This window comes from Boleophthalmus pectinirostris, unplaced genomic scaffold, assembly GCF_026225935.1.
Source record: "Boleophthalmus pectinirostris isolate CB_2022bp ecotype Guang Dong unplaced genomic scaffold, ASM2622593v1 HiC_scaffold_7, whole genome shotgun sequence".
NCBI classification, from domain to species: domain Eukaryota; kingdom Metazoa; phylum Chordata; class Actinopteri; order Gobiiformes; family Gobiidae; genus Boleophthalmus; species Boleophthalmus pectinirostris.
This window is the reverse complement of record NW_026571473.1, coordinates 25,555,048-25,582,928: the sequence shown is the minus strand read 5'-3', so window position 1 is coordinate 25,582,928 and position 27,881 is coordinate 25,555,048. Positions and strand designations below refer to the sequence as shown.

The 27,881-nt window shown below is 39.6% G+C and overlaps 2 protein-coding genes across 2 annotated transcripts in view; both read left to right on the top strand.

The window, feature by feature from the left end:
• Positions 1 to 275: 275 nt before the first annotated feature.
• Positions 276 to 7,500, top strand: klhl30 (kelch-like family member 30). The gene is made up of 8 exons (XM_020918953.2): positions 276 to 363; positions 1,348 to 2,159; positions 2,737 to 2,935; positions 3,713 to 3,799; positions 4,649 to 4,804; positions 5,173 to 5,361; positions 5,977 to 6,122; positions 6,743 to 7,500. The coding sequence occupies exons 2-8, from the start codon at positions 1,386 to 1,388 to the stop codon at positions 6,989 to 6,991; spliced, it is 1,800 nt and encodes a 599-aa protein (XP_020774612.1). The 5' UTR covers positions 276 to 363; positions 1,348 to 1,385; the 3' UTR covers positions 6,992 to 7,500.
• A 980-nt stretch (positions 7,501 to 8,480) lies between these two features.
• Positions 8,481 to 27,881, top strand: part of crocc2 (ciliary rootlet coiled-coil, rootletin family member 2) — a 28,838-nt gene continuing 9,437 nt past the window's right edge. The window contains exons 1-21 of the mRNA XM_055165244.1: positions 8,481 to 8,537; positions 9,098 to 9,258; positions 9,379 to 9,472; positions 16,685 to 16,849; positions 16,928 to 17,011; positions 18,120 to 18,223; positions 19,147 to 19,291; positions 19,705 to 19,811; positions 20,303 to 20,506; positions 21,305 to 21,401; positions 21,585 to 21,674; positions 21,804 to 21,938; positions 22,016 to 22,206; positions 22,309 to 22,491; positions 22,765 to 22,909; positions 22,986 to 23,132; positions 23,201 to 23,431; positions 24,958 to 25,151; positions 25,641 to 25,768; positions 27,344 to 27,513; positions 27,588 to 27,767. Of these exons, the coding sequence (XP_055021219.1) occupies positions 8,481 to 8,537; positions 9,098 to 9,258; positions 9,379 to 9,472; positions 16,685 to 16,849; positions 16,928 to 17,011; positions 18,120 to 18,223; positions 19,147 to 19,291; positions 19,705 to 19,811; positions 20,303 to 20,506; positions 21,305 to 21,401; positions 21,585 to 21,674; positions 21,804 to 21,938; positions 22,016 to 22,206; positions 22,309 to 22,491; positions 22,765 to 22,909; positions 22,986 to 23,132; positions 23,201 to 23,431; positions 24,958 to 25,151; positions 25,641 to 25,768; positions 27,344 to 27,513; positions 27,588 to 27,767 (3,012 nt within the window). The remainder of the gene's footprint in view (positions 8,538 to 9,097; positions 9,259 to 9,378; positions 9,473 to 16,684; positions 16,850 to 16,927; positions 17,012 to 18,119; positions 18,224 to 19,146; positions 19,292 to 19,704; positions 19,812 to 20,302; positions 20,507 to 21,304; positions 21,402 to 21,584; positions 21,675 to 21,803; positions 21,939 to 22,015; positions 22,207 to 22,308; positions 22,492 to 22,764; positions 22,910 to 22,985; positions 23,133 to 23,200; positions 23,432 to 24,957; positions 25,152 to 25,640; positions 25,769 to 27,343; positions 27,514 to 27,587; positions 27,768 to 27,881) is intronic.

Below are 27,881 nucleotides of genomic sequence, written 5' to 3'. Positions count from 1 at the left end.
TGTACGTTAATTTTTTGTTAACACATAGTCCAAGGATGTTAAACAGTGAGTGGCTTATCGTTTAAATTGATTAATGTATTTAAAGTACATTTGCGTGAGCAGTCCCATTACTATGTGAAGCATGTGCCTGTAACAGCAGCTGCGGCCTCCATGGTGGTTGTTTGGAGCCAAGCCTCAGCTCAGCGTCACACTCAGGGCTAAAAATACCAGAGTGAGCAACAGCGGGACGTCCCAGTGACTTGGCAGGAGTTGGTTCGCCATGCTGCCCCATTCTCCCCAGTCTCCCCAGTCTGTCTGATCAGCTGCTACAATATACACTGTGGAAGCAACAATGAAGAGTTTTCTCATTTATCTCTGTTAGTGGTGAGTGTTTTGAGCTATTATTTTATTACATGTTTATATTTGTTTGGATTGTTTGTGTGGGGTTGAGCAGAATGGGTAAGTGTACATAAGTAGAGTTGTTCTTTCACTGACCACGAGTGACCTAAAAAACATAACTAATGTAGAGTGATTTTAATAAAAACAACATAATACACAAATTACTTTTTAGTTTAATATAAGAGAGGAGCAACTGATTTCAATATCATATTCTAATGTAACGATTATTCAATTCAATTCAAGTTTATTTATTTAGTACATTTAAAGCAACTTCAGCTGACGAAAGTTCTTCACATACAAGTCAACAAAAACAGAAGAAGCAGTTACATATACAGATAACATGTGAAAACAACTATAAAACACCAAGATAGCCTGACTAGCTAGTACTAAATGCCAGGGAAAAGAGGTGAGTTTTTAGTCTAGTCTTAAACTGCATTACTGACTGAGAGGATTACACCATAGAACACAAATAAGGCTTGCTGTAATTGAGTTAGAAAGCTCTCATAAACTAGTAGTTAATAGTAGCCACATTTTTTCATATCTCAGACTTACTGACAAAATATTTACATAACAGTGTAAATATATAAAGTTATTTTCTGTGATTCCGACATTGAAGATAGAAGGTTGTGGGTTCGATCCCCGGGTCACTCAGGCCTTTCTGTGTGGAGTTTGTATATTTCTCCCTGTATCTAGTTGGGTTTCCTTTGGGCACTCCGGTTTCCTCCATCAACCTAAAACATGTTACATAGGTCTCCAGGAAAAACAACTGATAGCTAAGGTCAATTAAATACAATCAGTCAATTAACCTGAGCAGGGACTACTAGTACAATGCATCTCTCCTGTTAAGGTTAATGTATACTGTGCAATTTCCCTGTCTCATTAAATAAATAAACTAAACTAAGACCTACAACTGAATATATAGACTGAATCTTGCTTGCTTATATCATAAAAATGTCTTCTTTTTTGCAGATTAACTTCCCTTTGTCTGTCCTTGCTAAACTTCTACAATGGTGCGCAATGTGGATGACCTGGACTTCTGTCTCTCCTCTCATCCCCAGAGCATTTTGGAGGGCCTACGCTCCCTCTGCTCTCACCCCAAACTCATCGACGTCACTCTGGTCGCAGGTGGCCGGGACTTCCCCTGTCACCGGGGGGTCCTGGCTCTGTGCAGCACCTACTTTCGCTGCATGTTTTCTGGGGACTTTGTCGAAAGCATTGCCGCCCGAGTGGAGCTCCATGATGTAGACCCAGACATCCTCAGCCATCTTCTTGATTTTGCCTATTCTGGGAAACTCACCATTAACCAAAGTAATGTCGAAGGGTTAATTTGTACATCCAGCCAGTTACAGTTTCAGACAGTGAGAGCGGTGTGTAGCAGATACTTACAACACCAAATCGATGCAACCAATTGTCTTGGTATTTTAGAGTTTGGTGAGATCCACGGTTGTCCTGAAGTAGTAGCCAAAGCGTGGGCGTTCCTGTTGGAGAATTTTGAAGCAGTGCAACACGGTGAAGAGTTCCTCACATTAGCGAAAGACAAGCTCACCAAATGCTTTTCAAATGACGGACTGCAAACACGGTCAGAGTGCACCCGCGTGGAGGCCATCTTGAAATGGGTGGGACATTGCAGAGAGTCTAGGCTTTGTCATCTTCATGAACTGCTAACCCTGTGCAGGCTCTCCCTACTTAGTGTGGACTATCTAAATGACAAGCTGCTGAAGGACAGTTTGGTGCAGGCCTCTACCATCTGCAGAGAAGCTGTGGAAAGTATTCTCAGAGAGGTCAGTGAGTGCAAACTTTAGCCTTTTCCTAACCCGGGACACATTTCTCTTTCTAGCCTAGTTTTGATCATTGTGGTGAAATAGAGGTCAGACCCTAAGTATGATGGATAAAGGGTTCAAAAAAGGTCCCTGGACATGGTTATATGGATGACTGAGAACCACAAACATTTATTGTCTGCTTTTCAGTGGCTTTTAGCACAGTGACTTTATGTGCTCTCTCCAGTTAATCCAAACATATTTTAGATGAGTATTGTTCTCCAACCTTTCATTGACGTTAGCCACACATAGTCATTCAGCTGTCATCTAATCTGTCTACATAATTCGGCAGCTTCTGTTTTGGCCATTGAAAATACTACACATTGTGTAACTCAAATACAACACTACATAGCCAGTAGCCTTGTTTATACTTTGAGTAAACCCGAGGATTCTCATTAATTATTGCCATAGTATTTATCTCTTATATGTAAACACTTTTAACATTAAAGATAATAACAAATCACACACAAAAGCCATAGCTCTTGCACTGCCTGTATTTCTTAAATCTGAAAATTATTTATCCCATTTCCTTCCAAAACAGAAAATGAGCCTGGCTCCAGAGTTCATGGATAGGGCCAGTTCTCGCAGTCCTCACCAGAACCTTCAGGAGGTGCTGTTCGTGATGGGAGGCCGCGCGCTGGACGACTCTGATGATGAAGAAGACTCGGACGAAGAAGACCGTGACCCGAGACTTGAGCGACTTCCACCAAAAAACTGTGCCTTTTACGACACAAAAACAAGTAACATTGCAATACTGTAATACTTTCCAAAGCTATTGGGCAGGTGGGAATCACTGTTAGCCAGTAGCGTGGGTTTAACACTCAATAAAGGACAATTCTCAGTTATATTGTGGATCAAATCTGTTTGATCTATGAGTACTATGAAATGTGGAACTCAGATATTAAATCAATTATATGGCTGACTGGAAATCGCACTCATCCCAAAATTACTGGATGGTTTGATTTTGTCTTCCAGTCTGGGCACCATTTTCTAGATCAGCTATTGCAACGCAGGGTCAGTGCCTTGGCAGGGGTCTGTCTTTACAGATGGCTCCAAGTTAACATTTCCTTTTTGTTGTTGTAAAGCCTTAGAAACCAGCCTAACACATTTGCACAAAACCGTACATGTGGGCTATATCTTACATTACATATTTGTTGAGCAATATTCCTGTGATTCCCTAAAACAGATTGTGGGTGTTTTTGGATGTTGTGTCGACCATTAAATGCAGCGTTGACAGAAAAACAGCTTTTTGAGGAATGTGGTCTGGATGTGACAAAACTGGACCATCTTCTCCCATCTTAAATGAGCATTTTATTGCACAGAGCTGGAAGAAGCCATCCATGTCCACAGTTTTATTATGGAACGAATTGTTGTAACTTACTCAAAGATTCTGTGGGGTTTTTATGTCAGCGCTTAACATGCTTGGCTGCAGTGTTGAGAAGTTCTGCCACATTGCTTTGCTGTTTTAGGCCAGTCATCTTTACCAACACTATATTTTCTTCTTTCTTTCCTGACAGAGCAGTGGCACCAGCTTCCCAATTTTCCCAATCCAAACAAGTGGGGCTACTCCATGGTCTCTTTAAACAATGACGTTTATGTTACCGGTGAGTTTAAACTGTTTTGTGTGAACCCTTCTCTTCACTTGCATCAACTAACTTAAAGGTGAACTATGTAACTTTTCTGGTGCATGGTCCACCACCTCCCTGTCTCTATGGAGCAGTTATGGCAATTTTTGCAATCGTCACCTGCTTGTGTCCTTGGATATACATTTAATTTTGAGTTTAATGCCACAATCTTCATGGAGACAAGCAGTTGGCATACACACTACTAGAAGAGTTACTAAGAGTGCACCTTTAACATTCATTTTATCTTAGGAAAACAGAATTTCAAAATCAAAAACAGAGACACTCTCGATTTTGGGTGGTTGGCAATAATAAAATTGTGAAACGAGTGCCGTAATTAAGGAGAATTGTTCTGCACTTGACTCATTTATGACTAACATGAGTCAATATAGTCACTTTTTCTTTCTGTTTTGGTCATTTTTAAGCAGATTTTCTGTATTTTGCCTCAACAAATGTCAATTTATGCCTCTCTTTACTGTCAGCAAGTTTTAAATTGGTCCAAAATAAGGAAACCTGGGACATTTCTTGTATAAAACTGGGACAAATTAGTGGTTTTGGATAAATCTGCTGGGACAGGGAACACAGGACTCAAAACTGAGCCTGTCCCGGGAAAATAGGAACGTCTGGTCACCTTATTTTAGCTCCTTTTTGGTCTAAATTCATCTTAATTCTACTCATACAGTATACACTATTTTCCAACATGCTCAATCCATTTTAATCTGACCTTCCTGATCTTATTACTGTAACATATATTCTACTCTGTACACTATTCCATTCACTTCAAACAAGTGTGGACAGACGAGCAAAAACTGTATTTTGTTTCTCTTTTAGGGGGCTCAAGAGGTTCAAATACCAACACCTGGTCGACCACAGAGACCTGGAAGTACATCACAAGAGAAGCAAAGTGGGTTACTGTGGCACCAATGCTCCGGCCTCGAACCAACCATACCTCAGCAACACTCAATGGAGAGATCTATGTCATTGGAGGTTAGAAGAGCTTCAAAATAAATTAAATGAATAAATACATTTAGTGAACTACTTGATCACTTCCACCATGTCAAGATGCTTCATTCTCACGTTTTGCCAGTAAAATGAATATATCTCCCATTTATTCAGTTATTCACATGTGTGTTTTTATTGCTCAAAAACCACAGATCTGACCAGTAATTTGGCCTCTCCTGCTTGTTTTCTTGGAGATAGATTAGTTTAATTCCATTCTTTGAAAAACTTCAGTCAAAGTATTAACATCTTCATGGAGACACCAGCTTTTCCACCAGAAAAGCTACATGATGCACTTTAAAGAAATGTATTTTTGCAATGTATGTTTAATAGATTTTTTTGTGTTATCATTGCAGGAACAACCTTAGATCGTGTTGAAGTGGAACATTACGACCCATACACCGACTCCTGGGCACTGACTTGTCCAGCGTTGAAATATGTCACTAATTTCACTGCCACAGCTTGTCAAGGGAAGCTCTATGTGATCGGCTCATGTGCAGTCAAGTACAATGCTCTGACTATGCAGTGCTACAACCCCGTCATAGGTAAGAATGCATCTCATTACAGCAACTTAAATGGAACATAAGAAAGCGCCAACTTAAAGGGGATTTAAGGGATTACACTGGACCACTACAGGCTGATCTCGACATAAATTAAAGTATATTTAAAGATGACCTCATGACATTTAAAATACAGTTTTAATTGACATAACATGGTAAATGGTGTTTTTAACATTCCAAGTTACACAGACAGTAAAGAACCTGGTTTTGAACCTCAACTGTGCCTGTGTCTCTGAGTAAATATTAGTATTTGGCTATTTGGAATTGTGGTATTTTGTTATTATTATCAAGAACGTTTATTTATCAGGGTTGATTTGGAGTATTACTAGTATTTTAAGGTTGAGCTTACTTACTGATTTGGAATAAATGAAATGCTTCTATTTATACTACTACTTAAAAATGTGCTATTCATTATTCATTTAAAGTCTTTATTTATCAATAAGCTGTTAAATATGTTACACAGCAGCAGGGTTGTCTTGTATAAGAGTATAAGTTACAGTCAAGATTGTTTTGCAGTCATAATTCACATTAAAAATATGAAACAAAACAAAATAAATAAATGCAATGAACTGTGTTTTAATAATAATGTTGTCCTTACAGATAGTTGGATCAATGTATGTTCTCCCTTCATCCCAAAGTACCTCTCATCTCCTCGCTCTGTGTGTATGGATGGAGTTATTTATCTGGTCGCTGACAACACCAAGAAAGTCTACTCCTACGACCCTGAAGAAAACATCTGGCAGAAGGTGAGAAATGCTCTTTAAAATGTCCACACACACACACACAAGCACAAAAATCCCTAAATATCTGCAAAAGTAAATCTGAGGTTTATTTGTTTTACAGTGATCTTATAAACAATTCCCTAACATTTAAATGAAAAAAAAAACAACAACAAATGACTGCATTTGGAGATTGCATGTGCTCCTTTGGTGAGTTTCTGCTAGTATTCCTATTTCCAGCCATCCACCTGAACATCTAAGATTGGCTATTCCCAAACTTTTCAGGCAAGGACCCCCAACAACTGACCTCAATCTCTCAAACTGCAAAATAGAAATGTTATCTTTAATCATTTCAAGTTGCAAAACATTTTAAATCAGGTTTAATTGTATTTATTTGAGTAGATCTAATTTCACAAAAATGTCCAAGTGATTTTGCGACCCCCAGCTTGGTACCTCACGACCCCCACTTTGGGAACCACTGGGCTATAAAATCCTGACCAAGATTCTGGCTCAGGGTCAGGAGAATGGGTTTCAAATGATGATCTAATGTGGTCCCCCGCTTCTGCTGATAGTTTCAAGTTTGAAGAATAGGTCAGATGAGTAAAAATTCTTGAACCTGTCTGTTGTACTTTCTTCCTTGTGTACAGGTCCAACTCCTCCAAATGCTCCACGAGAACGGTGGAATGGTGGCACTGGATGGTAAACTCTATGTAACAGGGGGGCATTGGAAGGGCATGGAAGGAGACTATGGGGTGGAAGTAGAGGTGTACAGCCGAACCTCAAACTCCTGGGACATAGAGTGCACCCTCCCCCGAATGTGGTTCTACACTGGACTCAGCACCATCTTCTTAGACCCTTCCCTATGGCCTGATACCTTCCCTGTAGAAGGAACATAGTGTCTTCTTCATTCAGATTGAATTTAGAACGAGTTTAATATTACCTTTGAGTAATGCAAAAGGTATGTTTATCCCTGGATTTCACTGTGTCCAAGAATAGCGTCACATGATCCTTGGGTATTCCTGATTGTGTGGGAGAGAAATTAATTTAGCAGCTCGGTGTGTCTTTGTTTATACTTTGTACAACCATGTTTTTTTTAGATGGAATCAATTATGTACTCAAACTGTGAAATAGTAAATGTTTGTGGAAATTCTTGTAGACTGAGTTGATGTTCTACTCTGCTATTTTGTTTGTTTGTTTGTTTTGTAAAAGGAAATACTTTCTGGAAGGGAAAAGATCTCAAACTGCTCTTAGGCCTACAGTGTTGCTTTCATTTGTGAAAATTAAGTTAGTACATTTATTTTTGATAGGATTTGTCCAGATTTATTTCTTTTACCATAGACCAACTGTGAAATTGTGAGACTGTGACACCCCAAATGACAACTAATAAATTTGCTAGGTCACTGTCTTTTTATTATTATTATTATTTTTATTAATGGATTTGTACAAGCCATTACATTGGAAGCACACATTGTTGAGAAAAATAGAGCACTTTTTGTACAAACACAGGAGTTAACAAATACACAAAAGAACCAAAAAAAGTGAAAACAATTTTTTTTAAAACCCTTGTCTCCTCTCCTTACTTCCTTTCTGTTAGACAACTAATTCACACAAAATCGGGTCTCAAAACAGTTATATATTGGATCCACTTCTGCCAAAACACATGAAATTTTTCCTTTTGAAGTCTCAGTGACTTTGTAAGTCTTTCCATCTGAAATATTTCATAAACAGTATTGTACAACTCTTCCATTACTGGCACCTCAGTTTGAAGCTATTTTCTTGTCAATGTTTTCTTTGCTGATAATAAAATAATTCTTAATAGGTATTTGTCTGCTACCGTACCTGGCCTAAGTATATATATATATATATATATATATATATATATATATATATATATATATATATATATATATTACTTGGCTATGCAATATAGTCTCTACACTGTGAGGGTATTTAGTTAATGTAGTAAAGTGATGGCTTTAGTAGAAGGTTCATCTCCTCGGATCATTAACCCGTAGATGCATGGTCGCAATCCACAGGCCTCAGTGAAGTTTGCGTGTCCATGGCAACGGGCACGCCAGCATTCTGTTTCCAAGACAACAAACCCCGGAAGCGCGTGGTCGCCTTGGCAACGTGCACTGGGACCACAGAGATCTGCACTGCTTTATAAAGTTTGCCACTTCTAAACTTTTTATCAAGACTTAAGGGAATTTTCTGTTTTCTTTTACGCAATTAAATCTTCTTTTATCCTAAAACTTTGGTGAACTAAAATGCATAATTAGGTGTTTATGGCACACGTTTTTACAAGCTAATTACGCACCCTAACTGCTAGCGTTAACTTGGTATGCCGTAATTTAGCTGAATTGGTCATTACGCGCCTTTTTTGCAATGGATTCTCAGCGGGAACAAAATTCAGATTCACCTCGACTGGAAGCTGTGATTCAGGTTAGTACCGTTTTAGTTCTTTGTGCACAGTCATCTGTTGATCAACTTGTGATCTTAGCTAAGTTGCATTATTGTAGCTAACGTTAAAAATAAAGACGGCAGAAATGGGCTTTCAGACTTCAAACTAATCTTAAATAGTGCAAAAAATATTTACTTGTTGATGTGCTCTATGAAATGTCGAGCTGTTTTACTTCAAGGGTGAAACTGCATTGCATCGATGCTAGTGTTGACTAAAGAAGCTTCACACATTGGGACTGTATGTTAATTTGTATTGTACTGTACAGAATTATAGCCTGCTAGTGTAACAAAATACTAAAGATGGGATATTAAATTCACTGGGTTCATAACTTGTACGAGTTTTAATTACATTCAGTCACAATGGAATGTAGCTCTTCAGGAGTATTGAGTGACTTTCTGCAGTGCCATAATGTCACTTAAACCTACAAAGGACAATACCCATTGAAGACTGCTTCCAGGCAGCTAAATACTCACTCATTATGGATAATTTCCAATAAGTCATTCATTGTTAAAAAGTACTGATCTTTTCATTAATGTGTTAGAAACTGGAGGAGTCAATTCTCTCAGAGGGCAGTTCTCGAGAGGGGGCTTTGACACTTCGAGGAGTTGACCTGGAATCCACAATGTCACCTATCCCTGTGTCCAATCGCATCCGTCAGATCATCACCCAGAGCCTGTCTGAGGAGCCCAGCTCTCACACAGAGTCAGCCCCACACACCTCTGGTACTATCCCCATCAGCTGTGCATGTGTGTAACCTGGTAGCAGTGTCACTTCCATATGCATGATCTGTTTTCAAATCTCAGGTGGCAGCTGTGAGGTCAGTGAGCTGGAGGATTGCAGGGCCCTGAGGGAGCAGTTTTGTTTGAGCTCTCCAGACTGTGACCAGCCGTTAGTCAAGACGAGCCCCACAAACAAGGTATGAGTGACATATACCGTACAGGTGTACAGGTACACTCACTTTGAAGGTCAAGCAACAATGGAAGAATGCCAAAATTTTAGTTCTATTATTGTGAAAGACCTGTGACATTTGAGTATAAATAAGTTTGTAATGGTAAGACTTATATATAGGCAAGATCAGCTTTGTTGTGTTTTCTTACAGCAAAGAGAAAGTTTCATACACACCAATGTATCTTCTCTGCTAAGTATTAAGGGAGCTTGTTTTTATTATTTATTTTTAAAGCACATTCAAGTTTATGGTGCTGCATGAGTTAGTTTTGTATTAAGTTTCTCATAATTTTTAGATCATAAACATTTATTATGACTAATAATGTTGCTGGTGAAGTTTTGATTGGAGATGAGATCAAGGCTGCGCACAGTGGAGCATTTACTTTAAGACAGGGCAGCACGTGTTTAAAGTAGAACATGCTTACAGTAAACATAAGTAGGGAAAGCAAGGAAAACCTTCTGGGTCTGAACAAACAAATTATAAGGGATCAGAAATGCAATTCAATAGAAATAGTGCCCTGAGTGAGTATATCTCATTAGTTGTATGTACTGTAACTTAGATTTAAAGGTCCTATATTACACCAAATGGATTCATTTGCATTTTAGGCCATGTTAAAATGTTGTTACCTCATCAAAAACATACCTGGAGTTGTGTTTTGTTTCATGTTTGAGTAACCCTTTGCTATTAGTCTGTCCATATTTCAAAGCTCAGAACAGCAGTGTTTTACCTTTTGTTCAAAAGAGTTGGGCAATTCCAGAGCTGAAATTATTCAAATGACTCTGTATTGCCACATGTCACAAGGTGGAACAGTGTTTTCTGTTTGAGAAGAACTCAGACTAAACATTAACACATGTGAAGCAAAATAAGACTCCAGGTATGTTTTTAATCAGGGAACATACAACAGATCAGAAAATATGGGCCCTTCAAGTTAATGTGTCCTGAAGTTTAGGTTACACTTTACAGTAAGTAGTGAATTTTAGGCCTGCATTGTGGAGTCCTCTTGATCCATGTGAGTTTGTTGTTGGCATAAATAAGAGTCAGGATTACTGAAGGGTTGCCTTGTGGTGGGTCGGTTCAGGCCCTGTGCCCCCCATGGCTGCTCCTTCATGTAGCAGCCGCTGTTTTTTGGGGAAAACGCGAAGGTCACCGACCTCCTCTCTCGAGACTGTAGAACAAGCTGGTTTTTCAGGACGCACAAAGCCGCTATTTGTGATAACACTGCTCTCATTCTGCCCCCGAAGTCCAGTGATTCCCTCAGCTTGGCTTTTCCCTCAAACTTAATTTAACACCACAACTAAAAATATGACTAAATTAGCTTTGGAGTTAAATATAGCATATTTATTTTGGTGATATTTTTAGATGTGTGAAAGCCACTAAACAGAAAAAAATATTGGTCTAGCAAACATCTAAGGGTTCTACCTGAGTGGTGGAGAATGATGCAGGCGCTTTGATGAGCTAATTTGGGTTACCTTGATGTTCAGAACATATATAAACAAAATATAACAAAAATATAACAAATTAATTAACATTATTAAATGATGAAAAATGTTGTTATAAATAAGTTGACATGAAATGACACACATTGGCAGAATTAAAGTAGTGTAAAGTGTTAGGTACCAATTGATTCTTTACAGTGACTTCACACTCGGGGATGTATTTCTGTGATGAAATGTTCAGCAGTTACCATGGAGACGCAATGGACACATTAGCAAACACAGCCAAAATTTTTTTTATATATTTTGAAAACTAAAAAACATGGATTTACCAGTAGCGACCTAGCAGCATATTGGGCTGTTTCATGGCTTTTTTATTTACATTTTACATAGTTTTTGCTAATGTGTCCCTATAGTATGCAGTTTTTAACCAGCGTTTGACCCTGAGCTTTTATGAGAGTTTTTTGGTTCTGATGGAGTTGTGTTTCTTGCATAAAAAAAACTTTGTAAATGTTTGTGAGTATTGCTTTCTCTTTCTGGATATTACATTTTGTCAAATAAGGTAGTTTCACCTACATGTAGTGTAGTAGTGTGTGGATATTACATGTCATTTAATCCCTAAATTAGTGTTTCTCTAAATCCACGGGAGGCTTATAATGTCAGCCCAGCCACAGAAAGTGTGACAGCTCCATGGTTATCCCAAATCCCCTATTTTCTCTGACACGACTTCAGCTGCTTTGTCCTGACAGACACTGTTACTGTTGAAGCCTGTGGTCTGCTCCGTCACTCAGGGTGCTCTCTGGCGCTGACCCCAGTAAATTACACCTGAACCGGGATAAACCCTGACCCGGTTTGTGTTTGGGACGGCCTCACCATTTGGACGCCATGTTGGGGTGAATTCTGGACCTTGTGTGTTGCCTTTGGAGCTCTGCCAGTGTACGCTTTCTCAGACATAGACACCCATAGTCCGCTGCCTACACCAGTGACTGCACAATACAGCAGTGTGGCAGGCCACTCCATAAAGATAAACTTGTGTTGAATGATTTCTGACACCAGCTGCATTTGCCAGTGGCCTCTGTAATCTTAAGTCCCCACGGTCTCTGCATTGGGAGCCTGATAAAGTCTGTTAGAAAGGATTGTATTTCTGTCCCTCGGTACAACCCTCTGTTTTTAGACTTTTTTTCCGCCTGGCATTGGCCCATTCATGCTATACTACAGAGTGCTGTTTAATTGGAGCACCGCCAGAAAGTCTGACTCCCTCAACTATCATGAAATTGTAAAAATTAATTGCCTTCCCCAAGGAATATATGGGCTCCGATTTTTGATGAAAGTTTCCCATTAAACCTTTTGACATCTGACATTGGGCTGCTCAAGTTACCTGACTTTAAAGCCCAACATTAAGCCCAGCTCTTTTTCAGATGGCACCAGTGTGTAATTCAAAGTGAAGTTTTACATCAAGTTGGGGATGTATGTGTGTAGGCCTGCCCTGTATTGGAAAAACATGATCTTTGTGGACTAAAGTATGTTGAATATTGAGATAAAAGATAGAGTGACTGTATGATGTTATTGTTTCTGTATTTCAACATTAATCGAATTAAATATGGCGTAAGTTCCACAGGAGTATTCACTTACAAAATAGGACTATTAAAAAAACAAACACAATTTTATTTTCTAATTCAAATAAGCATATCATATCTAAAACTCTGGTTAAGAATTGAAAAAAGAAACTGAAATTGAATAAAGAATAATATAATTAACAGTGTTACAGTTTTTTTTACAGTGGGGGTCTCAGGTTGTTTGGGGTCTCTGCAGTATGAAGAGTTTGAGAAAGTCTGTTCCAGAGAAGACCTGCCTGTATTAGCTGGGGTTATTGTACTAAGCTCTGCAAGGCTGCAGTCACATTTTACACATTAACTTGTGATGCTGTGTGGTTTATCACTCATTATTTGGCCTCACAGCAGCTGTCCTCAGAATCAGAGTAGATCCCCCACCGCACCCCCTTCTAACTGTCCCCATTTTCTCATCCCACATTGTGTAGTTACAACTGTGATGATACAAACAGAGCTTTCACAATCAGCTGGGGCTCTTTCACAGAGTCAGCAGGGCTCGGGGGGTAACATGGGGGAGAGGGCTGTGGAAGCAGGATTCAGGATAGTAAGTTTGGCGCAGCTTGGGGGCGATGGACATCCGCTCCAGCTGTGTTTAGGAATCTGACAGATAGTGCACTCCATTAATTCCCTTTATTAAGCCTCTGGGTCCAGGCCAAAGCCAGGGAAAATGTTTGCAGCTGTAACCCTTCACATGCTGGCTGGACCGTGCACTCATGGCCAGATGTCACATGAGAACAACAATAGTAACTTTTTTACATTTAATGAATGCAGGTGATGAACAATGCAGAATGTGTGTATGTCTTAATATGTGCTACATTGTGACAGTTTGGGATGATATTTGCAATCATAACTTTGCGATATGGACTAGATTTTGATAAACCACATGAGTGAGGCAGCAAGTGCTGGCCCAGACTCCAAAGTACTGCACTTGAGCCTTGAAAACTATTCTCTTGTTGCTCATTGGCAGTTAAATCAAAGCAAGGATTATCCCTTGATGTTGTTTGAAATATTTATCAAAAGAGACAATACGAGGAGTGGCACAAATCATAAATATCAAGAAATATAAAAAGTTAATTTGAAGCACATTTATAAAAGGGTCGAGTAAGTATTTCACTTTGGAAACACAAACTGAGCTCAAGAAACGGATACGTGGGAATAAAAAAGGGAAACAGTCCTAGTCACCATATGGAGGCATAAAACATACCCTGAGGTTTTCTCTTTACTAATGTCATCTTGAAGATTATTGCAAAATTGCAGTGGATGACCTCAGTCACACTGAGATTGGACAAAGGCTCATTTAGAGGAGAGTGATTGTGCTGAGGCCCCTCGTAAACACAGGGGTGTACAGTGAGCACAGCGAGGCTCATAAGCCTCTGTAAGCCCCAAAGTCAGGCCAGAGACCGGCCTGGGATTACATTGGGTTTGGCTTTGAGCTGTCACCACTGAAGGCTGGGTGAAGATCACTACAATGGCATTTCATGATGCAGACTGGTGCAACAACTTTTAAAAATCATAATCCAAAAATACCTTTTTGACCCAGAACCTCTTTCCCAAAGCTTTCATCTCATGTTTAGTGCAAGTTAAGGTCATTTTAATTTGTTATTCTCTAAATATGTTAATAGATGAATAAAGTAGAGATGGTTTCAATGGTGTTTTTTTTTTTTTTTTGTGATGAAGACATTCAAGATGTACTTTGAACCATCCTGAACAAACTAGAGAATACAACATCTAATAGATAAATAGATTTTTTTTTTTAAACATAGGAAAAATGCCTTAAATCATATGATGCAAATCATGAAGCTGAACAGATCTGAATTTGCGTGGGGACCTCCACATGTGATGGTTGTGTCGCCCTCTTGGGAGTGACCAGCATGAAGCATGGCTAATCCAGAGCAGCCTGAGGGCTGATGCTTTAGAGCTGACTGCGCGAAAGTGTAAATGCATGCTCTCTGGAGTGAGTGGAGTGGGCCATGCTGTGGTTCTGAGTTACACACTACTTTTGAAAAGGTGCAAACTACAGTTCCCATGGGGCCAGGGGGCACACTTTTAGCATATGCCAGCAACGCCTGGTTAGTGAGTGTGCCATGAGGAATGACCATTACTGAAGTTGTGAGAGCATCCTGTGGAAAATATTAGAAAGGTGCAGAACATGTATCATGTACAGTTAATACATTCAAAATACTTTCAAATCTTCAGGTAATTTTGTACATCTTTTAGCCCAAAAAGACCACACACATTTGTTTAAAACAAGTTACAGAAAATGCTCCCTAGATTCCACAAAGATCCATGTTATATAAATTGTTTCTCTTTTATTGTCAAAGACATGTGGATTTCTGAATAGATTTTCATAAATATTTGTACAGCAGATATGTTGGCATAAGTGAAATGGATTCAGAGCATGTTGAAAACATGTCACACTGGGGGTGTTCTACATGTATCTCTATTGGCAGAATGTTAACCAGTTACCATAGTGACACAATGCACACATTAGCAAACACAGACAAAAACGTTTTAAGATCATCTGATAACTCAGGAAAAAACGGGATAAAGAGGATTTAAACAGCATATTTTCAGGAGCCTTTGATCAATACAAACATTCATGGTTCTGTTTAGGTGTTTGATTTTCAACAAAAAGGTGAGCGTGACTAACTGAAAAACTGTTGGCTAATGCTTGCTAGCATGTGTGACTGAATGAGAGACTTGTTTAAGAGTTCAGATCAGCTCACCTTTCTAGTCAGATTGTGTTAAAGCAAAACTCAGATTGAATAACAGAGCAGACCCTCCAGTTATCATCACACCTCAGAGAATGTTGATGGCATCAGCTGTGAAGTATCAATAGCACAGCTGGACAAAAAAAACTTAAAAATCTAATTTCATAACTTTTGCTCACTGTTTTTTGTGGCCTGAAAGATGAAGTGGAATTTAGTCATGCTTATAACCTCTTAATAATTCTATCAGTGTCTCATTATTCCAATGTCCTCTTTTTGACAGTATTTATGCAATACATACTTGTACATGAGTCACTGTTTTGCTGTAGTTTTTCCAAAATACTTGATGCATAATAACTAAGGTAGTACATGCAGATGTTTCCAGGAGCCCTTCAAACACAGCTGCTGAGACTCTGTTTGGACGGCTCCTCCCTCTTGGTCCCTAAAGCTGTCACCTCAACAACAGTTCCACCGCTCCACACCACCAACTCTGAGCCAGCTCTTTGATGCTCGCTGATGTTTGTAGTATAAAACTCTGAAAAGGCCATTTGAAAATGTGTTAATAATGGTGGCAAAGTGGCCCAGTCCAGCGCCGAACAGTGGGACTATTGTCTTGGCCCCGCTGGAGCCTGCTGCAGAGATTAAGCACCCAGTGAGGAGATGAGGTACAGGGAGAGGGAGGGGCTGGGTCGCAGGGTTGATTTGAAGTGCTTGGATGGTGGTTTTCAGTGCGCTTCAGGGAAGGGGGCTGCCGCACTCGCACTCTCTTCCTCTCTTTTAAATGAGAAGTCAGCAAGGGCAGCTGGAGGCTGGAGGCACGCAGCGTTGTAGTGCAGCGCAGGGCCATGTGGTTTGTATTAGAGAGGACAGAGAGTCTGGCACCAGCACAGAGAGAACGAGAGAGAGGGATGGAGAGAGAGATGGAGAGAGCGAGGGTGGTGCATAGGGAGTGGAGGTTGTGTGAAGTTGAGAGGTTACAGGACATTTGGATTTCTGATATGAGACCTAATCAAAATATTTAAATGACCTGTATGCCTTTGCTTGTTTTAAACAGTGTTTAGTTCGTTGACTAAAATATTTTGTCATAGTTTTCTTTCTTTATTGTCATATTTTTGCTGACTAAATAAAATTGTGTCTTATAACTCAAACAATGAATAGTAGATATTTAATTTTTTTTATTAAAGTACTGATATTTTCCTTGAATACAAAAAACTAAACTAATCCATCCCAGATCCCCAAAATGTCACAAACTAAAACAAAATTAAAATTTCTTGTCAAAGTTCTCGCTAGTTTCAGATGCACTATGCCCATAGAGATGCCAATACACAAGTAAACATAATAAGCCCCATGATAAATTAAAGAAATATGTATTGATATTTACAGGATGAAGTGTCATTTCCAGTCAAACTTCTTTTTTGTTTATTGCACCAGCTTGACCAGGTGCTCCGATTGCACTCATCGGCGGAGTCTGACCAAGACAGCTCATCAGGAAATCTACATGTGCAAAGCCAGGAGAGGACTTACTGGCAAAAACTGCAGCTGTACCAGGAAGCTCAGCAGAGGCAAGCACAGCTCGTTCAGAAACTTCAGGCCAAGGTAACGCTACACCAAATCAAGAATTTTTGTATTTTTGAGAATCATAATTACATATGGTTGGTGCTTTTTGAATACCAGGTTCTTCAGTACAAAAAACGATGTGGGGATCTTGAAGTGCAGGTCCTGGAGAAGACTTCAGAATCAGAAAAAATGAGACTGTTGGTATGGAATATAGTTATCAACACGCTAACATAAAACAAAAATTCCAACTTTGTTAATCCAATACAACATTGTTTATTTTCTTATGAAAATGAAAATAAACCAATTTACTTTACAGCATAAAGGAAATAGGTTTCATTGCAAATTGTACAAATTGCTTTTGCATGGCACAATTATTGGTTACAACAAAAATATGACAACATACTTATGAGAACAACTTACTCATTGAAAAGTTTTTTTTATTTACTGGCTATAAACAAAATGTCAGTGTGGTCAAAATTAAGCTTGTGGTTGAATGAAGATTTGAAAAGATATAGCTGATTAATGTTAGCCTTTGCAGTCCCACAAACAGCGTGTTGTCGTGGAACAGAAAAGATGGTTAATGAAGGGAAAGTCCAGGAGCAACATATTCCATAGGCTTTACATAAAAACTCCTCTATCCTTAAGTTAACTTGGTCACACGCTCTTGTGGTCACATTTGTCACAGTCTTTCATCCATCTTGTAAATTTAAGGCACTGAGGAGCAGCCACATGTTGAGCATCTGTGCATTTGTGACCCGGCTGTGGGCTTAGATACATGTATGTTGTGGATATAAAGAAAACATTGTCCCAATATGTTTTATGAGGCTATTTGAAGTTTATTACTACAGGATTTTTACTAGCTATTTTCAGAAATAGTCAAAAATGGCCATACTCACCTGCTTTAGTGATGTTAAAATGGCACTAGTTTTGGGTCATGTTTATCTGTAAACTTTGACCCCTGTTCAAAGTACAAAGCATTTCAGATCTTCTTACATTAATTGAAGCCAAAAAGTAAAATAAAAGCATAATATAGTTTAGGTTACAGCATACATTACTGTATTTGTTGAAAATATAGTGTTATAACTACATGTTTACAGTTTCAATTTCAACTTTTGATGCTCAGCAAGATTTGCGCTTATATTGATTCAATCAAATATTATTTTGGGCTGAACTTTGCCCACAGAGTCTGAATTAGCAGATTTTCACTGTAATTATGAAGGTTTGTAAATATTAGGCTACTGCTTTACACAGTACTGCTCCCAGGGTAAAGTTTTATTGGGATGCCTGTAGTGATGGTGTGTGTGTTCAGCTGCAGAGCCACTTGGACTCAGCCCAGCGACAGCAGCACACAGAGGACGAGCTCAGCCTCCTGATCCAGAGGAAGGCCGCTCAGCTGGAGGAGGAGCAGAAGAAGTGAGTCAAAGTCAACTTGGGTTAAATATAATCAAATGATTGAGAATACAGAATATTTGATGATTAAGCTACTTTTAATGATAATATTAATAATGTATTCCATTAGTACTTTATTAAGGATTTATATAGGCAACCAAAATTAGGGCCTAATACAAATAAAATGTCCCCTGTGTTCAGTACCAAAGTTTGGTATTGAAAACTGGTTCAAAGAAATGTACCTAGGTCTACGCAAAGCATGTTATAGTTGTATGTAACAAGTTGTATGTTATGTATAACTAATACTTTGCTCCTCAGTTGTAAGCAGGCGCTGCTGTGTCAACATACAAATAGTTGCTGTCATGCTACATAAACTTTGTTCATAAAAGCAAGGTGAATAAAGTGTCTTCCTGAGTAGTTAGTAGGTGAATGCCCCAATAAACCTTCCTTACATTACATTTACAGTAAATGTGTGAACTTCCAAGTGTTGTTAATGGTTAATAACAGACTTTAGCAAAAGCACAGAAATGCATTTAACTAACACTGTAATACTGAGTTGTAACCACTTATTGTAAGTAATGTAGAGATTATGTTTTCAACATTTTGCTTATTACTTTTAAATTCATTCCATAACCTCTTACATGGGTTTGGCCTCTTGTCAAACACGCTTACAGTAACAGGGTGTGTGTTCAGGGTAAGAATGATATAAACATTTTGGTAAATTGCTGTACAGTACAAGCAAATCTGGATGGAATTAAAACTAAGTTGTGACAGGTTTTATAAAACTGTCACACATGTTCACGCTGTGTGGCTGGTGAGGGTGGATCTACATCAGAGAAAGAAGTGATGCCAAGTAGAGTTTGGGCGGGCGCTGTTTTTGTGACATTTGTCTGTCAGCCAAAAAATGCCAAATGATCCCGAATACTCAAAAGACTTGTTATTGCCAGGTGTGCCAGTCTCAGCCAAGTCAACTCTGTGCTTAGAGACCAACTGGAGCAGGCTGGCATTGCGAACCAGGGCCTCACGGAGAGTCTACTGAAGGCTCGGACAGATCTGGAGCTGTATGAGACACAGATGAGAAAAGAGCAAGAGGTGAGGACACAAACTGCACAGATCACATGAGGCTACGCTAAAAGTTATTGAATCTACTGAAATTGCACAATTAAACTTGTGTAGAGTTCACTAGAGGTTGGAATTCCATTCATAGCCAGTTTCATCAATTCATCCCCATTCCCTGTTCCCTTTCTTGCTATGATTTCTGAGTTGTTGTTTCCTGTGAAAACATTCCAACTGCTGAAGGGGAAGAAAAATTTGTCCAAACAATCTTTCGTTCGTGTTGTAAAACAGCCACATCTGTTGATTCAGGGAAATCCAATTATTTGCGAGAGGCCAGTACTCAGCAGTTCCAGTATTGCATCTGTTTGGTATCACTGTAAAAGGAGAGGTGCAGTGTTGTAAGCAACCCCCTACCACCCAGTCCCATCACATTGTGCTCTTGTGTGTAGACCAGCGCCTCCCGCCTCAGCCGTGAGCAGGCCCGTGTCAGGGCTCTGTGGCGCCAGGCTGCCTCCCTGCGAAGCACTTTCACGCAGCTAAGGACTTTCACTGACAGGTGAGTGTGGTGCTCTGCCAGAACCCCTCCGGCGGTCCACGATTGCACAAGAAACCCCTCCTCTCCTCCTGTATCTCTCTCATACATAAAACTACAATCCATCTCCTAGCCAGGGATCAAAAAGGAACAGGTCATTGAGGGCAGCACACCACACCGCTTCATTGTTACCTCACTGGGGGGACAAGAGGTGTTGAAATCATCTGTCAGGACGGCCCTTGAGCCTTTTTAAGACTTGGCTGCGGTCATGTTAAGCCACTGTAAGCACTGATGAAAAGTAATTTGCTTGAACTTTGATAGCTCATCCCATCTCATCTTCTGATGATAATAGAGTGAGGCCAGACACAAGAACGAGTTCAAGTCCAGACATCCATCCAATTACGAACACAAACACACTGGGTTTCAACAGACTAATGACTTTGTACACCTTGAGTGAAACCAGATTATCTTTAACCTGTATGAATCTATGTCCTATTTGTGATTGTTTTGATCAGAACCCTTTCAGAGCTGCGCGGGGAGTGTGTAGCTGTCAGCAGAGAGCTGCATGGAGTCTGCAAGAGCCTAGAGGCCAGAGTCACACGGGAGAGTGCCCCTTGTGGAGAGGAATCAGAAGTGGAGGGACAACTGAGGGACAAACTGAAAGAAGCCATGCAGTTGCAGGGTCGATGGGACGCAGAGAAAGTGGAGTTGAATTCAAGGTATACAATTAATAAAAAATTCATATTTTTTATATTGTGTTTCTTTAAAGCATATCTTAAAGATGCAATGTGTAACTTCTCTGGTGGGAGGTCTGCCATCTATGACTCTCTACTGCTTTATCTACTGTCTCAATGGAGGCAACCCGTGGCAGACAAAACTGCATTGTTATAAACAAATTAAATTCAAGGGGCTCTCCTTATAAAGAATCCCATCACTATTATTCAACTAATCTTTTGTGTAAACTCAGAGCTGAAATATAAGCTTAGACATCAAAGTTCAAGAAGATCAATTACAAACTCCACATTCCTGTCAGGAGCGAATTTTGATCACTACAGCTCTGTTCATCTTCCCATTTAAATACTGCTGATGTGGTTCAACACAAAAGGATCAGGGCTTTTCAAACATGAAATCTGATTACCTTTATCTCCTTTGATCATAACTCCCATGTCAGAGGGTTATTGTTCCGATTGTGTCCAGGGAAAATGATAGTGTAGGTCTTTGGAGCTGAAACATTAGGTTAGAGCCTAAGTGGTAATTGATGGACTTTTATGTTGGGGTTAAAGGATACAAATGCATATTATATGATGCTACTTCATTCATTCAGCCTCCAAAAATGTGTAAATTTCCAAAGAAGAACACAAAAAATGTGATTAAATTATAATAAAAAATTGTACACGTAATCAAGTTTAAACAAATGCTATTACTATGCATTAATTATGTTAAATCGTGTAATCACTCCTATTCCTGCCATTGTTTTGCTTGTTCTGTAAAATTGTTAATTACATTGAATATTTCAGAATGTTGGAGTTGAGTGACACAGTCAAACATCTACAAACCCAGAGCAGTGTGAAGGACGCCAGCCTGGACACCATGCAGATCAGCCTGCACAGGATGGTAATCAGGGCAGGGAGGTGCCAGATAAACTATTGCTAAAAAGGGGTCAGATTTGGCTCTGGTCTGTTACTTTGGGTTTTAGTTTGATAAAGTCCATAACTTCCTTGTCTCAAGAGCTGCCAGCTGGACAATGTCAGGAGCGTTGTATGTGTGCTTATCTGACCTTATTGGTTTCCTGTTCAGGAGATGAGGAGAGCAGAGGATAAAGCAGAGATGGAGGCACTACAAACAGAAAACCAAGCTCTGCAGAAGGTCATACACCACATACACCAGGTCAGACATGAGCTGACTTAACATGGCTGTGTTTGTTAAGTTTGATGTCACCTGGAGTTTGTGTCTAACAATATGTTTATAAGCCAATGATTCCTTAGATTTCTTTATATATTTGTACAATATCTCCAGATGGTGATTAGTGAAAATGATAATGGCAGCCCTGACAGCCCATCCAGCTTCCTTCATCATGGCTCGTCTCCCCAAAGAAACCCCACGTTGATAGCTGTTCAGAGCGCTCTTTCTAAACAACAGAAGCATGCACAGGCAAGCCTTATGTATTGTTTTAAGGAAGTATAGAACATCATCAAATTCAATATTCAAAATATAACTTCCTTTTTAAGGACCTACGCGGATGTCTGGATGATGTTTTGGAGCAGGTCAGCACACTGCGTACCAGACTGCAGGTGAATGAAGCTGAGAGGAAAGAGTTGCAGCAAAAGATACAGGAGGCTCAGAGAGAAAGTCAAGAGGCACGAACAGCTCTGGAGGCAAATCTCAGGGAATCCCAGAGCTCACTAGAACTCATCTCCAGGTGCGTATCATTCTTAGTTCACTGTACATTAGAACATTTGAACAATGTGAAGTTTAAATGCTTTCATAACAGTTTGTTAACAGTGTCTTTTATTGTTTCTAGTGAGAAGAGCAGCCTGGAGAGGCTGGTGTCAGGACTGCAGCAGGAGATGGATTCCCAGCGGATGGAGCTGGACAGACTGAGGGGCTCATCACAGGAGCTGCAGAGACAGAGGGACGTCCTGAGGCAGCATAGAGAGGACCTCCAGCTGCAGCTCACACGTCAGCACACAGAGGCCCAAAGGAGGTAGCAATGCACTCTGCACTGTCACCAACCATTGTCCTCAAACTCTGTTTGTTTACACCACAGATCAGGAACACATGTCACTGGTCTGCCACACAACCACTCTGGATTCAAACGTAAATCATTTACATTACATTACTGCAGTCATGCAAGAAAGATGTTTTTTCATCTCAGGTTTCATTTGAAAAAAATGATTAGTGGGAAATTGAATATGCACATGTAAGCCAACCAACAAACTTTGGGGCAAGAGATTGGTAAATATTTTTGTGTTTTCAGTGAGAGGAGTCTTGAGGAGCTTGAATCTAAGCACTCTGATGTACGTAAGGAGCTGGTGATGGTTAAAGAAGCATTGAGTCAAATGACTCTTCAAAAAGAGCTGCTGGAAGATGACAAGGCTAGTCTTTCTCTGGCTCTCAGTAAGGTAAACAAAATACTTTTTGGCTCCTTCTTTTCATTTATTTCACCTTGTAATGACGTTTCATCAATAACATTTTCAGATTGAGTCCCAGTGCACCACACAGGAGCTCTCTCTTGCCAAAATGCAGAATCAGGAGGCTGCACTGAAAGACTCTCTGTCCAAGATGGCGACTCTAAGTGAAGGCTTAGCCAAAGACAAGGTGGAACTCAGCCGGGTTTTGCTGCAGGTCAGTCACTCAACTGTTTTAGAGAGTAAAAATACACAAAAAACAATGTTGTTTTTTCTCCTTTACAGACAGAGAGTGAGAAGGCTGAACTTGGAGAGCGCAGGCGTGAAGCTGAGGTGGAGCGCGCTGTAGCCAGAGAGGAGGCTGTGAGGCTGCAGCAGGACATGATAGATCTGCTGGCAGAGAAACAGAGTCTGGAGAAGTCCCTGAGCCACACGCAGCGAGTGCTCCAGGAGCTGGAGTCTGAGCTCAGGCTGCTGCACACAGAGAACACACAGGCCACAGAGCAGCTCTCTCAGGTCTGCCGCAGCCCTTCACACCTGGGACAGCTAACCCAATGTTATGAATCTCTTTCAACACGTTTGTGGGGCCTGTTGTCATGTTAAAATGAATTGCACACATAGGACACATCTGCATTGTCTTTTGTGTTTCCAGGGATATGAAGATCATTTGTATCCTCACTAAGTGCTTTATGGGCAACTTGGGACCTAACAAGCAAGGGATTTACATGAACAAATGTGAACTGGAGAAGATAAATACAAAGACATATAATATCTTGAGGCATTCAGTGTAACACTATGAACTGAACACCCAAAGTACTTCCTTAACACATCCAGATTTACCTACCCTGACTTTCAAAGAATGAGAAGAATCTAATGTTTTATTATCTGTTCTCAATGTGAAGCTGGGATACCCACATTTCTCCCAGCTCAGAATATTACAAACGTAAACAATTTGACAAATTCCACCTAAACATTTTAGATAAGATATCTGCAAAAATAAATCTACTGTGCCAGAGACAAGCCCTGGGGTGGCCTCTGTTGCACTATGCACATGTTTCATCATATTATTATATTATTGAACACTACTCACATAAAATAACAATGAACTGTTCTTTATCCTCCTTGCTATGTACTGAGGACAAAGTATTTAATGTGGACTAAGTCACTGTGAAGTAACAGTTTGTTAAAGTGAGTTCATTTTTCTACATTAAAATGACTTTGAAACACATTGCAATGATATATTGTAAACCTAATCGTTTTGTAGTTATACACAAACTAGCCGCAAAACCTCAAGTGCAGGTTTATTTTCACAGAAAATAGTTTGAGGTCAGTTAGTTTTAATTGCTTCACAGTTATTATGAGTTAAGTGCCAACATTCTCCGTGCAGTTCACATGAATTACACATGTGCAGAGTTGTTTTATTTTACTTTCCAAATATAGGTTCTGGGCTTTAAGCTGTAGTTGGAAAGATAAATTGCACCCCACCAATCATTTTTGTTTCGCTTGAGGCTGTCCATTTGTAATGGTTTTGCTGTTCCTTTAGGTTGCCTTGTATTTTGTTTAATTAATGGTACATAAATAATATGCATGGCATTGGTATACAAAGTTCCTCTTGCATAAATAAAGGGTACATGGCATTACTTTATCCAATGTACACTGATGACGCAATTATAGCTGCTATATTCCCCTTGTAATGTAAATAGTTTTATTTGAGTTCAAAATCCATGCTAATGATTAGACAGAAAGAAATGTCTTTCCATTGGTTGTTATGGTGCTGCCTTTGTGACTCTAGAAATGCTTACATTCCCTTTATCTTTTTCATAGATGTAAAATAAGCATTTGCATTGTCCTAGAATCTGTATCGTAGAGCAGTTAAAGCCACTAAAGCTTTACCTTTATAAACACACTTTATAAAAACACTTATCTGTACATGTTTTTTGAACTCTTTGTAAAAACACAGAAAGATTACGCTGACATTTTTCCATCTTCTCATTTACAGTAGTAGAAGTATGAAGTGTATTTGTGCTTGTGTTTGTCTCCAGGTCAACAAGCAGATGCAGAGTGTTTCAGAGGAGCTGTGTGCGTGCAGGAGGGAACTGGGGACTCAAAGCGCGGCCTTAAAGAGAGCGTCCAGTGAGCGGGACGAGCTGGCCAGGGACAGAGCTGCTCTGGAAGTCAAACTGAGCTCTGCTGAGCGAAAGCTTTCCGACCTCATGGAGGAACTGGCAGCACTTAGGTTTGTTTGTGTGCTGCTTTTCATGTGGTCTGACCTACATTTACACCAGGACAAGCACTACTGTTGTGTAGTAGCACTACTTGAACCTTCTCCAAATGTAGATTCCTTATTTCTTTGATAGCTGTTTTGCATAATGCATTCTGTGCAATCAATGGTCTATTGGTTTAACAGAACCAATAGACCATTATATCTGACTTGGGAATAAGAATATGTTTGAGTTTTTCTTAGTTTTTTTGTTAACACTTTAGTTTAAGGACCACATGTTTGTGGCTGACTAGTAGTAAAATGCAGAACCACACTCCCATTTGTTTGTTGCTAGGATTCATTCATGATTACAGTAATTACCAGCTCATACATTTGATTAGGCCAAAGAAAACAACTGAGTGTTTCCAGTCAAATAGTTATGTTTGGATTATTGCATTTTATGGTCTTATACACCTGGTGGTTCAGTCCATTTGAGAGCTAATCCTTGTTTGCGGTGTTTTGCAGGTTGAAGAAGGAGTCGCTGGAGACCTCACTGTTTGAGAGCCAGCAGCTTGTTTCTTCTCTGGAGGCCGAGTGCTGCAGGATGGATGGGGAGAGGCGCAGTTTACTTGCTGCTAACGAGGCCTTGACGCGTGAGTAGCCCGCTCCCTCTGAGACCTCTCTGTCCTCTGTGCCAAGCCCCCGTCCCAGCAGCCCACAGGAGAGCCATATTTCATGTGTGAGCTCCACAGCAGCTGGACCTCAGGATGACCACGCTCCCACCTCCACACTAACACACATGGTTCAGATAAGAGTTGTTAAATCATGGAGAAGCAACCTTTTGTTATTGCCAGAACTACACATTGTCAAGTACAAAGCTATGTCAAATTATTCTGTCTTCCACTTCTATGTGGATTACTACTACTGAATGCTTACATGAATCATATGTTTTATTGTGTTGACTATGGCAGTGACATAAAGTTAAAAGAAAAATCTTTAATTTGAATATTTAAAGGCCCTTTATTATGCAAAACTGACTTCTGTGAGCTTTTTAGCAACGTTAAAAGCTTGAAAGCATACCTGGAGTTGTGTTTTGTTTTCTTCACACATGTTTGAGTAATCCTGCATTATTAGTCTGTCTGCATCTTCAAAGCTCAGATGCTCTGTTCCACCTTGTGATGTCGTGAAGCAGTGGTTTTCAGGTTAACAGTGTTCAGTAGAGGTTGGAAATTTCAGCACTGAAATTATCCAAATGATTCTAGTGAAGGCATATGGGGTTTAAAAACGCAGTGGAATACCTCATGTATTACCACATGACATCACAAGGTGGAACAGAGTGTTTTCAGTTTGAGAAAAGAACACAACCTAAATATGCAGGATCTGTGTTTTAAACACTGTGAATGGAACAAAATACATCATTACATTTATATTATATTATAACATAGGTCAGAAAATAGTGTAATATGGCCCCTTTAAGAGTGCACTATGTGACTTTTCTGGTAGTTATCATCAGCAGATTCTGATTCCAAAGACCTCATTGCTTTGCCTCCATAATTTGTAATATAACAATAAGTGTATCGATCTATTTATTTTCTAAAGAAAGAAAAAAAAAAGTTCTGAACCTGACCTGTATCTTGATCTGTTAGTGTCACCATAGATACGTAGATAGATTTAATGCCATACAGTTGAACATTCCGGGCAAACCAATAACATCACAATTTAATTTTATTTGGAAAGAGCAAATATTTACATATTACTATTTTCCAGTTCAAATGTGATCTTTCCAATTTTTGGTTTACCGTATAACAAAAAAGAAAGAAAAAACATTTACAAAAACAGGGGATCTTACAGGAACAAAAATGCAGCTAAAAATATTATGTTATATAGTGTAAAATAAAATAGAACGAATCTTAACCAGAAATGGAGAAGTTAAAAGAAATCCATAAAGTTAGCAATTTTTTTGTGATATTCTTTTTGTTTGCCACCACGAAGGCTTGTAAAGGCTTCTTATCACTTCTCCTTTCCAAGAAACTAACTCAGAGTTTCAAAATCGAATGGTATATTCATTCCAAAAACAAAATTTAATCTTGTGTGGGTCTCACTGCAATACATTTTTATTTTGGAGCAAACACCATTTAGTTTTTCATTGCATCAACATCTGGGGAGTAAGCAGTACTGCTTAAATTTAGCATTGTAACTGGACCATGAATGCATTTTTTTGTTTCCAGGTGAAGTAGCAGAGATGCGTGCAGATGCTGAGAGTCAGTTTCATGCAGCCACACAAGAGCATTGTAAACTGGAGGAAAAGTTGGAAAGGCTGGAAAGGAACGCAGAAGCAGCTCTGAAACAGAAAGAGCAAAGTCACAGAGAGCAACTGGAGGCTGAACAAAAGCAGAAGGTACACTACAATTAGGAGTACTTTATAGAATTTGTGGTTTGCCATTTTGTAAGCGTATGTAATGTTTTGTACAGGAGCGTGAGTTTGCAGAGCTTGCAGCACTGAGGGATCGGGCTGAGGAGCAGCTGAGGAGACAGTGTGAGGAGCAGCAGTCGCACAGTCAGAAGGAGCTAAAGCAGGTGCAGGAGGAGCTGGCCAAACTTCAGCACGAGTCCAACCAAAGCCTCCTGAACGCAGAGAGCGAAAAGCAGCATGTGTGTGGTTTGACATTCCTCATAGTTTATGAGCCCTTCACAATACAATAATATATAAGTTTTTTTTCTGGTGAGGGAGGGGTTGGAACATGTTTGATTGGGTCAGGGCACTTG

Excerpts from the sequence above, each read along its gene's own strand:
- klhl30 (XM_020918953.2), top strand. The coding sequence starts at position 1,386 with ATGGTGCGCAATGTGGATGACCTGGACTTCTGTCTCTCCTCTCATCCC. Across the intron at positions 4,805-5,172 it reads AGAGATCTATGTCATTGGAG|GAACAACCTTAGATCGTGTT; the intron begins GTTAGAAGAGCT and ends TTATCATTGCAG. Across the intron at positions 5,362-5,976 it reads GTGCTACAACCCCGTCATAG|ATAGTTGGATCAATGTATGT; the intron begins GTAAGAATGCAT and ends TTGTCCTTACAG.